The 12818-nt window shown below is 39.2% G+C and overlaps 2 protein-coding genes across 4 annotated transcripts in view; both read right to left on the bottom strand.

Annotated features, from left to right (window-relative positions):
- The window catches only part of ash1l (ash1 (absent, small, or homeotic)-like (Drosophila)), a 35207-nt gene extending 32129 nt beyond the window's left edge, over positions 1–3078 (bottom strand). For 2 of the 3 annotated variants that reach the window (XM_016676097.1, XM_007561480.2), the window contains exons 1-2: positions 2930–3078; positions 1873–1993 (exon numbers count right to left, since the gene is read on the bottom strand). The gene's annotated coding sequence lies outside the window, so the exon portion shown is untranslated. Of the gene's footprint in view, positions 1–1872; positions 1994–2722 lie in introns of all 3 variants that reach the window. The other variant, XM_016676098.1, reaches the window with a different exon arrangement.
- Positions 3079–5201: 2123 nt separating this feature from the next.
- Positions 5202–12430, bottom strand: rnf115b (ring finger protein 115b). The gene is made up of 10 exons (XM_007561479.2): positions 12285–12430; positions 12054–12176; positions 10611–10669; positions 9130–9190; positions 8854–9044; positions 7128–7196; positions 6941–7019; positions 6712–6805; positions 5528–5643; positions 5202–5398 (listed from the first exon to the last, which is right to left on the bottom strand). Exons 2-10 carry the CDS (start codon positions 12129–12131, stop codon positions 5273–5275), a joined length of 873 nt encoding a protein of 290 aa, XP_007561541.1. The 5' UTR covers positions 12132–12176; positions 12285–12430; the 3' UTR covers positions 5202–5272.
- Between the last annotated feature and the right edge of the window lie 388 nt (positions 12431–12818).

Below are 12818 nucleotides of genomic sequence, written 5' to 3'. Positions count from 1 at the left end.
TTGCTTTCTTCTTGCCTCTCTTCCTTAAATTCCAGCTTTGCATGACAAACTTTCTTCCTGTTGACAAACTCTACAGCCTGAGCTGTGGAGTTTCACAGCTCCTCCAGAGTCACCATGAGCCTCTTGGCTGCTTCTCTGGATAAAAAGGCTCTCCATGTCAGTTTAGGTGGACAAGTTTACAAAACTAAGTCTCTGTCACAGAGAATGAGAAGCGTGAAATGGGATAGTTTTATAACTTATCATAGATTTCTGGTGTGTTCCTATATCTTCATGATGCTGCTTGTCGACTATTGACTAGGAAGGCTTTCGCACAACATCTGGATTTATACTGAGATTAAATTGCACACAAATGGATTTTATTAACTAATAAGGCAATTTCAAAACATTTGATTTTCCAGGTTTTGCTCAGGCTGGACAGAAATTAACACCACACCTTCCAGATTTTTGCTGGTTTAAAAAAATAAACATATTAATAAAAGATATAGTTTATCCCATAAAGTACACTACAGTTGTGGTTGTAACAGGAAAAAAAAAGTGGAAAAGTTCAAAGAGTAAGAATACTTAAGGGCACTATATGTAAAAAGGCAACTTTAGCGCCTAACTCAAAAATCAGGCGCCCAAATCCAAGCGAGTCAGATCACTTCTCTCACCTTTCAACGACTAAGACAAGTCAGTCATTGGTACTTTTGCTGTTAGTAATGCCACCAGAATGATCTTCGGTCTAATCTCAGATCAGTAATCCCCAGCCCCTAAAGTCTGTCATTTTCAAGTTGAGCATGAAGGTACTTCAGCTTTTGCGCAAGACTACAAAACAGTCATTTCATTATCGGTTACTCTAGAGATCTGTGCAACAACAACACCACTGCTTTTAGGATATCAGTCAGCTTGTCAACCGTTTGCTTTGTCTTTCAACAGCCGAGACTTAAAAGTGCAAAGAACGGTACATAAAGTGAGAACAAACAATCTGAATAACAGGGGATTCATAATAAATATCAGACCAACAACCGAATAAGACGACAGAGCTTGGAGGAACGTAGTAAACAACTTCCCGCGCCCCCTCCCATTTCTTTCCTCTCACCCTCCCCGCCTTTCACTCTCTCCTCGCTTTTGCACACGTTGTTCATAACTGCTGATTTCCCTGTGGCCAGAGCAATAGTATCCAACCCACCCACTCACCAACCTCCACCCTCCACCACATCATTCACATGAGGGGCTGGCGTCTGCCCTGTCATTTCCACCAGGGCTTTTTACTCCATCGGTATTTGCACAGACTGAGCCCCGCTCAGAGGGAGGAACCAGCCAAATTCCTTTAGTACTACCTTCACTGTGCATCGCCTAACAATGGAGCAGGGCTATATAACCAGAACTGAGTGTGACCCTTAAGAGCAAAGAAGCAGCTGTGATGTTTTCAACCCGAAGCTGCATTGTAGTAGGGTATAAATAAAACGCATCGGAGATGACAGGTGTCAGTCAGATCTGAAGCATGCAGGCATGCTCTGCAGCAATGCTTTGCTGTGTGAAACGACGGGCATATTTTATGTGTATTCTGATTTATTAAGTACATTATGTGAAAACAAACGGCAAATAACATAATAGGCATTTAGTTTCCTGTACAGTCAACACAGACCCTCCTGGGATTAGCTCTTCAGCAGCTACTGGCCGTTCAGTCATACTAATATTTCTGAGGAAATCCATGTCCAGACAAATGAGATGTTGATTGAATTAAGATGAGAAATGACTTAGAATAGATTTAATCGTGCTGAGAAATTAACATGATGCAAACTGTGCCTCGGTTACACAGACAAAACAAGAGCAGGCAGCATTATTTTCCCCTGATCGCGTCTTATAAAGAGCATCTTTGAAAACACTCACCTTTGAAAATTTGTCCAGAAACGGCGTTCACATCATTTGGCTCTGTGTCCTGTCCTCATGTACGCATCAACGTGGTGGCCACATTTTATTATTATTATTATGATGATTTAGCTTCCAACTGCTGGAAATAGTAGAACCAAAAACACAATCAGATCTGGAATTGAGATTGCTGCTTACATATACAAATCTAAGCAAAGCGCCTGCAGCTATTAAAGATTTAAATAAATAAATAAATAAAAAGGCACAAAGAAATCCCCGTGGATTCACAAAAGTTAGCGATTTTGTGCCAGGAGCGGTTCAAAACATAAAGTTACGAAGGTGGATTTTGAGTGCCAACATGTAAAGCATCCTCTCAAAAACGTGTTTAAATACTTCCGATTATAGCTGGCAGAACATTAAAAATACACGGGGATGAATTGGTCAATTTGCGATTAATATAACTCCTACATTAACAAATGTGTTCGTTTATTATGGAGCAAACTGCCAGCTAACGCTCGTCCAATAATAGACGGTCCTTATGTATCAATGGCACTGGCAGTTGCTAACTAGCTATCAATCAGAAGCCAGTTTAATAGCGATTTAAGCTAATTCCACCCAGCAACAACAGCAACCAACGCTCTAGTTAGGCTAGAAACGAGCAGCAAACGCCTACAGCTTTAAGACAATTTGCGGTGACCGAAAGTAAATGTCACAACTCGGGGATAAGTGATGTCCATAATCTTGCATCTCCGTCACATTCTCGTAGTCACTCGTGTTACTACATCTCAGCTACAGCGGCTAACGATGCAGTAGCTATACTGGGGCTACAACCAAGGGGGAAAAATGTCCAAATTCGGTTTCAAATACGCACTTTTAATCACTTCGACTCCGAATAGCAATTTTAAAAAATGTAGGTTATGTTCCAGTGGTGGAAAAAAAAAAACAGCAGATGCAGAGCCGTGTAAGGTTATTAAAAAAAACTGTCAACAAAATGGCGGCTGCGTTGAATCAACAGAAACCCGAAATGGGTCTCCCTGTAATTTCTCCCTCCGTAGCGAGTAAAACCGTTTTCCCTTACAGCGACTGGTGACGGTAATATCTCCAGAGGAGCTCTGAGATCCACTACGAGTCTCCGTTAGCTGGGCCTGGATGTGTCAGCGCGGGCCTCTCTCGTTAATCGGGCCTCCATGTCTGCTCAGCTCCGTATCGCTACTGTGTGTGTACAACACGGGCATTCTGAGTCCCACACGGGAGGGAGGGAGGGAGGAGGAGTGGAGTGGAAATGTCTGTTGTGAGCGGTTCCTGCGGTCCTTGGTCACTGAAAAAAAAATATTTGTACCGTTTTTTGCAGCTATTCTAGGTTACCGTGAAGAGTTGTTTTGTGGGTTAGTTCAGGGTGTGTTCGCTGGTATGCAGCAGTCAACTGTCAGACTCTCGGAACCGCCTAGGTTAGCCACCACAGAGGGCCAACGTAACGTTACAGTACATTAACAGCACAGACATAGGACGTGAACGCAGCACAAAAGCCTTTAAATAAACGGATTGCACACTGTAAAAACGAACATATTGGTATAACATAAAAAAATTATGGGGCTTATTTTATTTGTCCCCAGAAGCTGGAGTTTCTGAGCTGAAATTCAGAAAAATAAACTGATAGTGCCTCATTAGGAATTCAAAACTTCTCAACTAAATGGTGGGAAAATATGCAACAGAGCCTCTGAAAAAAAAGTATTCTGACTATTTTGATTCTCTTCTCAGATTTTGTCTTTAATCTTCAAATTCTAACTTAAAAAAATAATAATTCTGGAGAATTTAAAAAAAAAGGTCAGAATTCTGATATTTTGAGATTAAACTAAGAATTCAGAAAAAAATGAATTCTGCTATAAAATTAAAACTTGTATTAATTGCTAATGGAAACAAAAAAAATCACTTTCTCATACACCTATGTAGATATCTAATTCTATTATGAATTTATACTGACTTTAGCAAGTGCTATTTGTTCCAACCTCAACGTAAAACACCATCGGACAACCCCATGGCATTTTACCATTCATCAAAAACAGATTATCAGAGTGAGTAATAGTGTTTTTAAAAAGTTTGGTTGCATTTTTTTTTAATGCATTGGTGTCAAACAGTTAATCCTACCACATATGGGCAGGATAAAGCAAATACTTTGGTTGCACAAGTTGAAATATGGACTAATAGAATATAATATGAAAATATGGGGTGTTAGAATGCAAGAAAACAGCCCGACTTTCTAATTATTTTTGCTGTTGACGTTATGTTATTGGTATTAGAAACGTAAAAACAAAAGCAAATCAAATTTTTGAAAAAAATCGAGCTATTTTTGGAAACAAACAAGAAAATTGCTTGCATTTAAGGGTGCTTTTGCAACAGCCCTTTTTAGTTTGCTTTAATTGAACCCAGGTATCGATTCGGCTGAAGTAACTCTGGTGCGGTTTGAATGCATATGTGGATGAAAGCGGGCCAGAGACTGCTCTAAAAGCAGGAAGTGGACTATAGCACAGGGCATTCTGGGTAAATAGTATCAAAATTAGTGGTCTTTTTACTAGAACTAAAAGAGAAATCCTAAAATCTGGTGCTACTACAAAAAAAAAGAATTTCATGCATTTATTACTGGAAATAAATTCTTGCAAAACATCACTCTGTGTGTAAAGCATCTGTATAATATTATGACTTTCTTGTATTTAATTAAATTAAAAAAATATGTTTATGTTTGGATGATTTTCTCATCTTTTGTATACTGAAAACAGGGTTCTTTATATTCTTTCATTCATCATGCACTTGTCATAAAATGTTAAACAGTTTCTATTGGCCAATATGAAATTATTATAATTATTTTTGTACCAAATCAGGCCCAAAATACAGAAGGATTCAGCTACATGTTCAGCCATGTTAATCTCACTGACCACTGAAACAGACTGCAACACCTGCTTGTGTTTATCACATTATAAAACACAAGTATGTACAAAGAGTGGAGGTCACAGGGTTAAGCTTTAATAGCTGCTTTAACTTGGTTAAAGGTCAACAAAATCCTGAAACTGTCTTACCAAGACAATATTGTAAAAGTGTTTCCCCATAACTCTGTAAGAGCCCGTCATTTTGACAGCCACTAGCAGCGCAGTGGTTATTAGTTCGTCACATCAAAGTCAGTCATTCAGAAAACTGCCTCAGCGAGCAGCGCAGTGAGAAGAGCACACCCGCTCAGGATGTTGTCAAGCAAACTGCTGGGTGCTTCTTGGGAGCCGTGGCATAAAATAGCATTTTCCTTAGAGCAGAAAACATGAAGGTCCTTCACGGAGACACGTGAATGACGTGAAGGCTTAAGCTGCAGTCAGAACTGCGGTGCATGTAATGTGTTTTATTTAAAAGCGGCTGATCCAACACGAAGAGTCGTTGCTCAAATCGCCTCCCTCTCTTGTTGCTCTTGCCTGTCAGAGAGCTCGTCTTGGGGCTGCTGCGATGTGGGCGGGAGGTTGTTGTCGACGCCGTCGAGACTTTTGCGGCACACTGGGCAGGTGTCATGCTGGAAAGAGGAGAGGAAACCTTTTGATCACTGCACATGAATTTGCGATGAAGCACAAGTGGAAAATTTCTGCATCCAGATTAGTGTGTCATGTTGATAGTTTGCAAGCATGCCAGTTTTTATCCTCACCAGCTCCAACCAGGGTACTATGCAGTCGCTGTGGAAGAAGTGGTGGCAGGGAAGCTTCCTGACAGATTCGGAAAGCGAATACTCCTCCCTGCAAACTGGACATTCTAGTCGGCAGTCTGAAAAAAAAGAGAAAAATATATTAGTACAAGCATGTTTGTTACCCTGAGTCCTTTAAAGGGAACCTACTATGCAACATTTACATTTTGCATGTTTTTGTACTTCCATTTGAGTCTCAACTGCTTCTAAAACAGCAGCTTTTAGAAGCTGCTGTAAAAAAACAAACAAAAAGAAAACCGTCCAGCCATTTTGTGGCAATAAGTTAATGTTTATTTTTTTTAAAGGTTATATTGGCTCTAGTGGCCTTTATTTGATAGTGAATGGACAGCAAGGTGGGTAATGAGAGGGGGGGGAGGACATGGGGCAAGGGTCTCCAGACCAGGAATTGAACCTGCAACAGTCACGTCAAGGACTAAAGCATCCATGTATGGTTTATGCTTAACCCCTGCGCCACCACAACGCCCCTAACTTAATGTTTTTTAGTTTCTGGAAAACGAAGCATTTCCCGATTGTTGAGTCACACTGCACCGTTACATAGCATTCCCAGGGGAACTCCAGCACATTTGGTGAGCTGGTTTTACCCCTGTATGTGTTGTACAATGGCTACTGGATAAGACAAGTGTTTTGTTGTTGAATTAGCATTCAGAAAACCACTTGGTGAGTTATTGAAGGCTGTGTATGAGGCTGCACTTCTGCTTTTCAAAACGTATGGCTGTATCACTGCGGATCTGTTTGCAGCCATTTTCACATGCGAGTGTAAATGTTGAGTTAGCGGTGTGGTCAACAGCAGCTTATTTGAATATAAAGTGACAAGAGGCCTTAAAACAATAACTCATTCTGAAAGGAGCTCAGAATAGACAGAACTGAACAAACTGAAATCTCATCATCTAGGAATGATTTTGTGCAAAAGATGTAACAAAACATGTTTTGTGAAGCCCATAAATATATCCTAATCTGTTCAAGGAAGCAGTAGGTCACCTCACAGAAGGACAGCATAGACTAGAAAAGTGTGATAAATGGCTGAAAAGGGGAAATACAGAAGGAAATTACTTCTATCATGAAACAAAGCTTTGTTTAAAAAGCCATAAGGCCAAACGTACATCAGCATGCCGTGCTAAAATTCCCACCTATCTGTTCTTGAGAGACGCAAACACTGGGCAGCAATGAGATCATCTCCTGTTCAGCCGGCGGTGGACCCGTGTTCTCCAGCCGCTCTAATAACTGGATGAGAGGAAGTACACCATATGATACAATAAATAATATCTAAACTACTTTGGTGCTTCACATAAGAAGCCGTGTGTGTCTAGATTTGCATGCTGTGGTACTCCAGTGGTCAGTAACTTTGCTGTTACTGACCTCTGTGACGACCGCGTCGAGGCCTCCCTGTCCCCACGCATAATCTCCCGGGTTTGAATACAACTGCATCATGCTTGATCTAAGGGGGCAAAGCAAAAGAGTGGAAGTTTCTCACACAAAGTCAGAGTGAAATCAAAAGCAACTGACGTGAATCAAAATCAGTAATGAAAAAGAAAAGCATGCTCACAGTTCGGTTGGAGTAGAAGAAGAGCTTCCGCTGGTGGCTAACAGTTCAGAAAAGACCTGCTGCATGATCCTTTTGAGTGAGAGCAAAACCAAGCAGTGAAACGTCTGACTTAGAAAACTTTCACTTGGTTTTAAGCTGCTTCAAACCAACATGATAAATGTTTTTAAAATAATACAAGACCTTCTTGTGGTTTTACAATAAACATTGCAAGTTCTAGAGGTTTTCTAAAACTAGTTTTCACTTATTTTCTGTCCGTTCCTTCCAAAAATTCTTCATACCACATTCAGTCGTTCACACAGTAAGAAGTTGAATGTTTAAAGTCAAAAGTATCGCCTAAAATGGAAGATGACCGTCACAAGAGCAGAAACAGAAATAAAAATCAACTTTCTCAGTGGGGAGGCACTAAAAAGGCCCTATATAAATTAAAAGTATTAACATTTGAAAATGTTTATCCAGTTTGGACTAAACAGTGCCCCCTGCAGGCCACAAAAACAAAAACTTGCAACCCTCCGTTGTTGTGAAAGGAGAAACGCCAAAAGAAACGGATTGTTTTGGTTTAATCAATGTAAAAGAAAAAAAAAACAATACAGAACTGATCGACGTCTCAAATAGTAAAAAAACTGGTCAAAAGCTAAGGAGCATTTATTTATTGGTATATTTATTGGTGCATATTAGATGCCACCAGAAGCGGAAAACGTGGGAATTGAAACCAGATTCCTGTAATGTTTTGGTGTGGAGTGCATTGGCACGAATCTTCATCACCACAACTTCTAATGAGGCTTTTAACACAAAGAAATAAAAACTTTTCAACACAATATCATTCTCCAGATAAGAGCCAAATCTTAACATCTGTTTTGTGGACGTTCAATACAAATATGTGTCCTATTAAACCAGTGCTTCTCAATTCCAGTCCTCAGCGCCCCCCTGCTCTGCATGTTTTAGATGTGCCTCTACTCCAGAACAGCTGATTCAAATGATTGCATGACCTTCAAGTAATGCAGAGGCCTGTTAATCACCAAAATATTGAATCCAGGTGTGTGGCAGAAGGGAAACATCTAAAACATGCAGGGCAGGGGGGCGTGAGGACCGGAATTGAGAAACACTGTATTAAACCCAAATGAATAGTACGTGAAAGTCATGTTTTAAGAAATGAACTTTCACATACTATGAAAGTTCATTCATAGTATGTGAAAGCATTAACACTTCAGCCTACACTTTCAGCTAGCAGCTGTTTTAGGAAGCCACTTGCTTCTGCAAAAATACACTAGACAGAATGAAATTCTCATGAAAGGTTAAACATTACAGATATTCACTGAGCTGCCTCAGACGTCTAAAGCAGGGATGCATGAAAATGATGCGGGACAGTGATTCTCAAGGACTGGAGAAGGGCATGAGAATTGGGAACACGTTTTTTTATGCTGGTCACAAGGAACAAAAATATGTCCTTTATAATGTTTAGTTTTTTGTTTGTTTGTTTGTTTGTTGTTTTACCAGGTTTTGTGTTGTGCATGCATGCAACATGTATTTTTTATTTTTTTATTTTTTTACTTCTTCATGAGTTAAGAGGCTTAACTAAAGAAACTACCTAAATATAGTCTTTTGTTAGACCAATCGCAATAGGAGTATATCTAAAAAAAACTTTTAAAAACTTCAGAAAACCTGGACAAATATTGACCCAGGAAGCCAAACACAGTTCCCTGTATCGCTGAAGTGTCTACAAACATACCCGTATACTGCGGGGATTTGCTCAGGCCTGGAAGACTCGTCCTGCTCGGAGTTAAAAGGCGAGTCCTGTTCCTGCAGCTCTGTAACGACCGGGGACGCCGGAGATACCTGCTGGTTGTCCTCTGGGCGGGACTCGGAGGAGGGCGGGTGGGACAGCAGGGCGGAGCGCTCCATGAACACCAGCTGCCATATCTTGCAAAGGGAGACCAGAGAAAATTGTCACACAAAGGCTGAGGCACAAAGGAGCCATTGTTACGACGCAATTACTTTCACGTACGTCTGGCAACTGCAAGTTTGACTCTGCATTTGTTACTGACGACGCTCTGTCCCGCAGGAAACTTTACACACACACAAAAAAGAAAAAAAATTAGGAGAGCATCTTTCTCTTAAAAGATTGCAGGAGGATTTACTTTCTGCAGTCGAAGGAATTTGGGGGATTCTGACCAAATTCGGCACCTAATTTTCCTCCTACTAAAGGCCCCAGGGTGCACCGACTGGCAAGCTAAAAGTTCCTTCTCTGTTTCAGGATAAATCAAACTATCCATTAAAAAAAGCATAATGTGAATGTCTTTTTGAATGACGTACTAAAATAAAGGAAGAGAAAGCTTGGATACATAATCTGGAAACAAAAGTAGGTGCTGAATGTCTTTAACTGGTCAAAGGTGGAGCAAAATAGGATCCAGTATGATGACTGTCTTTTTAATGAAAATGTCTGTTAAAAAGAAACAAAAAATAATTAATTCTAAATAATATTTTTGGGGAACCCTGCAAAATTCAATTGTTATTCACTTTTTGCTCAAAAAGCTAGATTTTAATTAATTCGTTAATTTATTTGAAAACTTTCACTTTATGAATGCAAGACTGGAAGTTCAAAATAAACCCTGAAACTTTAGAAAGACTACGTCAGATCATCACGTTTTTTTGTTGTTGTTGTTCTTGTTTTGTTTTGAGTGCTGGGATTATCAAACAGTAATCAAGTTTAATGATGAAAAACAAGAACAGGGTGCAAAGCTTAGCACTTGTTGCAGATTTTCTCTAATATTTTACACACAGGCTCAAATATGTACATACACTCTAACTAATTTGGCTAAATGTCTCTTAGCAAGGTGCAGAGTAGCAGTTTTTGCAGTCGCCAATAAGCTTCCAGCATATTTATGACTGACATAAACTGCTTTGAAACAAAGTCCATGAATTTATAAAGCTTTTAAGTTTGGGGCCATTTCAGAAAATTAATGTCAGCCAACTTTTATTAAGGTCCATTGTCCTGTTGGAGAACAACATTGCGTCCAACTTTCCACAAGCGAGGATTAGATGAACGAGACCCACATCATAATACTACCTCTTCTTTGCTCAACATTTTTGTCTAATTTTTGGAAATCTCATCTTAGCTCCTCCAAAGATTTTTTTTGTCTTTTTTGGCAAAATTGCTCAATGCTTGCTTTGTCTGTCAATAAGGATAAATCAAAACTTCTGCATCCGGTTCTTGTTTTGGAAATAAATTGAATCTGTTTGTTGCACAAACATTTCAGCCCGGGAAAAGTTTGGTTTAAATGTATGAATAAAAGATCCAAATTACTTAAGTAAAGACTCTATATTCCCAGGTTCTTTTGAGAACCTTAGAAGACTGAAGGTTTTCCTGAGGTTTTCACATGATTTAATATCAAATATCTTCAGTAATGCATACTTTCATAAGGCAAACTCCCAACTACATCGTCAAAACTGAGAGAAAAATGTGATATTGCGCATTCAGTTTTTTACCTGGAGTCTTCTGTTACCTCCTCGATGAAGTCGGACTCGCATGTGGGGCAGACCAAATCCTGAAAGAAAACAAGTTCATCTTCAGAAATCTCCTCATCTCATTTCATAGCAATGCCTCTGGGTTTTTAATCATCTGCTGTATCTGCTGAGGTTTATTCCCGCAATGGTTTCTTCCAAGAAAAATGCTGGTTCTGGCTGCAGGGGTTTGATCTGATTTACGCTCCGGATTATTAGCGACGTTGTAAACAAAGCAGATGCTTGTCATTCTACATTTACCACAAGTTGCGCTCTGAGGCAATACTGAATCAAACCGCTGTTAAATGTCAAATAATTTGGCTTTTTATGACCTCTAAATATCTTCAGACAACTTATATTTGGGCAAATGTGACAGCCCAGTCTATGATATAAATAAATTAAATTAATGGCATAGAAATTTTAAAATAGCTGCATTTCTTACTGCATAAATGATTTTGTTGCAGTTTTTCCAGAGATTTTAATCTCTGAAAAGACTACAGATTTTATCGTGGAAATGTTCAGTACACAAAAATCAGCTTAAGAAAAACTTGTCTGAAAATCTGTAGGACAGCTGACATTGCCTTCTGTTGAAATACATCAAATATGGTAGAAAAATAAAGATGCATACAGATGTCTAATGGTGGTTGAAAGCTTGGCAAATAGACTAAATACGCTTGACTTTCAATACCTTTGCTCAGGTTAAATTTGGACTACACATATAGGCTAAAAGGACCTACAATTTCCATTTTTATATATATACTAAATAAAGACAATGACTGGGTGACCTGAAATAGTAGGAGGCACTATCATGAAAAAAAAAATACTGTATTACCTCTGTAGTATGCTGCCTTGGGGAGAATCCCATAAGCTCGGTAAACATAAATGATACAACGGCTTGCCATATATTGTTTTCCTATGTTCGCTTCTTCTCCTAGAAAATTCCAAATGAACAGTTTTTATCTAAACCTTCAGAAAAATCAGATTGGATCACAGAGTTTCAGTGTTGTGTGGTTTGTATGAATTATCGGTGGTGCGTGTGTGTGTGTGTGTGTGTGTGTGTGTGTGTGTGTGCTAGCAGTGCGCACACCCACAGCACTCCCTTCGTGTTTGACACGCAGCTGACAGCAGACAACTGGACAGAGCAGAAGCGCTTCTAAATATGGCAAAGTGAATTACCAGATTTTACTCGCACCATCTAATTTAAGAGTTTCATGCTACTACACGCACAAGACCTGCCTCCAAGTATCTATTAAAGGCTGTTTATTTAAGAGATTTCACTTTATTATAATTCTGAGGCGAATTATGAGGGATTAAAAGTGCATTTTGTAAAGGAAGCAGACAGTAAATCTGTAAATCTTAAATTAAAAGATTAATGACAATAACGCTACATATATATATATGTGTATATATATATATAAAAAGACCCACCGGCAGTTGGGGCTCCGTCTCTTTCCTGCAGAAGTGGCAGTAAAACCGGTGTTGTGGTGTGTCCGCTGCCTCCGCCATGTTTACAGTGAGGAACTGTCTGACGTTGCTCTCTCAGTCCCCTCACTCAAAAAATAAAATAGCAAAAAGTATCAGCACGGTTAGGAAAGCAACAAATAAATATAAAACAACAAAGAAAATTTTAATAAGTAAAAAAAAAAAAAAAATTGACACCAGGCTTGCAGGTCCTTTCCACTGTTTTCAGTGTTTCCAGGAGCGCTTCTTGGATGAATGCCGCCCTTGGCGAGCCTCTTCCTCTGGGCCCCTCATGGGTGTTAATGTCATTGTAATTCAAGGCTTTAAATGATTCAGAATGATTTATTTGAACACTTTGTTTTTGTTTTTTTTCAAACTCGACTATTGATTGAACAATCAACAATGTATTTTAAATACAAACATTGAGTGGACACATTTTAATATTGTGTTTTTACAGAATCAAGGATAAATTCCCCACATGCAATTTTTTTCTGAGGGTTTTTAAGCATTAATGACCTTTTCAATTTCACACCACAGCAATTAAGTCCAGACTTTTACTTGGCCACTCTTTATTTAGTTTTCTTTTATTAATTAATTCAGAGGTAGACTTGCTGATGCTGTTGCTATGCGATGGTTGGTTGGACATTTCCCTCAGATTTTTCTGGTAGAAACTAGGATTAAAGGTTTGATCAATTACAGCAACTTGTCTAGATGATATAAAGTATCCTCAGA

This window comes from Poecilia formosa, unplaced genomic scaffold (assembly GCF_000485575.1).
Source record: "Poecilia formosa unplaced genomic scaffold, Poecilia_formosa-5.1.2 Scaffold127, whole genome shotgun sequence".
Classification (NCBI taxonomy): Eukaryota; Metazoa; Chordata; class Actinopteri; order Cyprinodontiformes; family Poeciliidae; genus Poecilia; species Poecilia formosa.
Note: the sequence above shows the minus strand (reverse complement) of the source record. Positions and strands in the feature narration are given on the sequence as shown.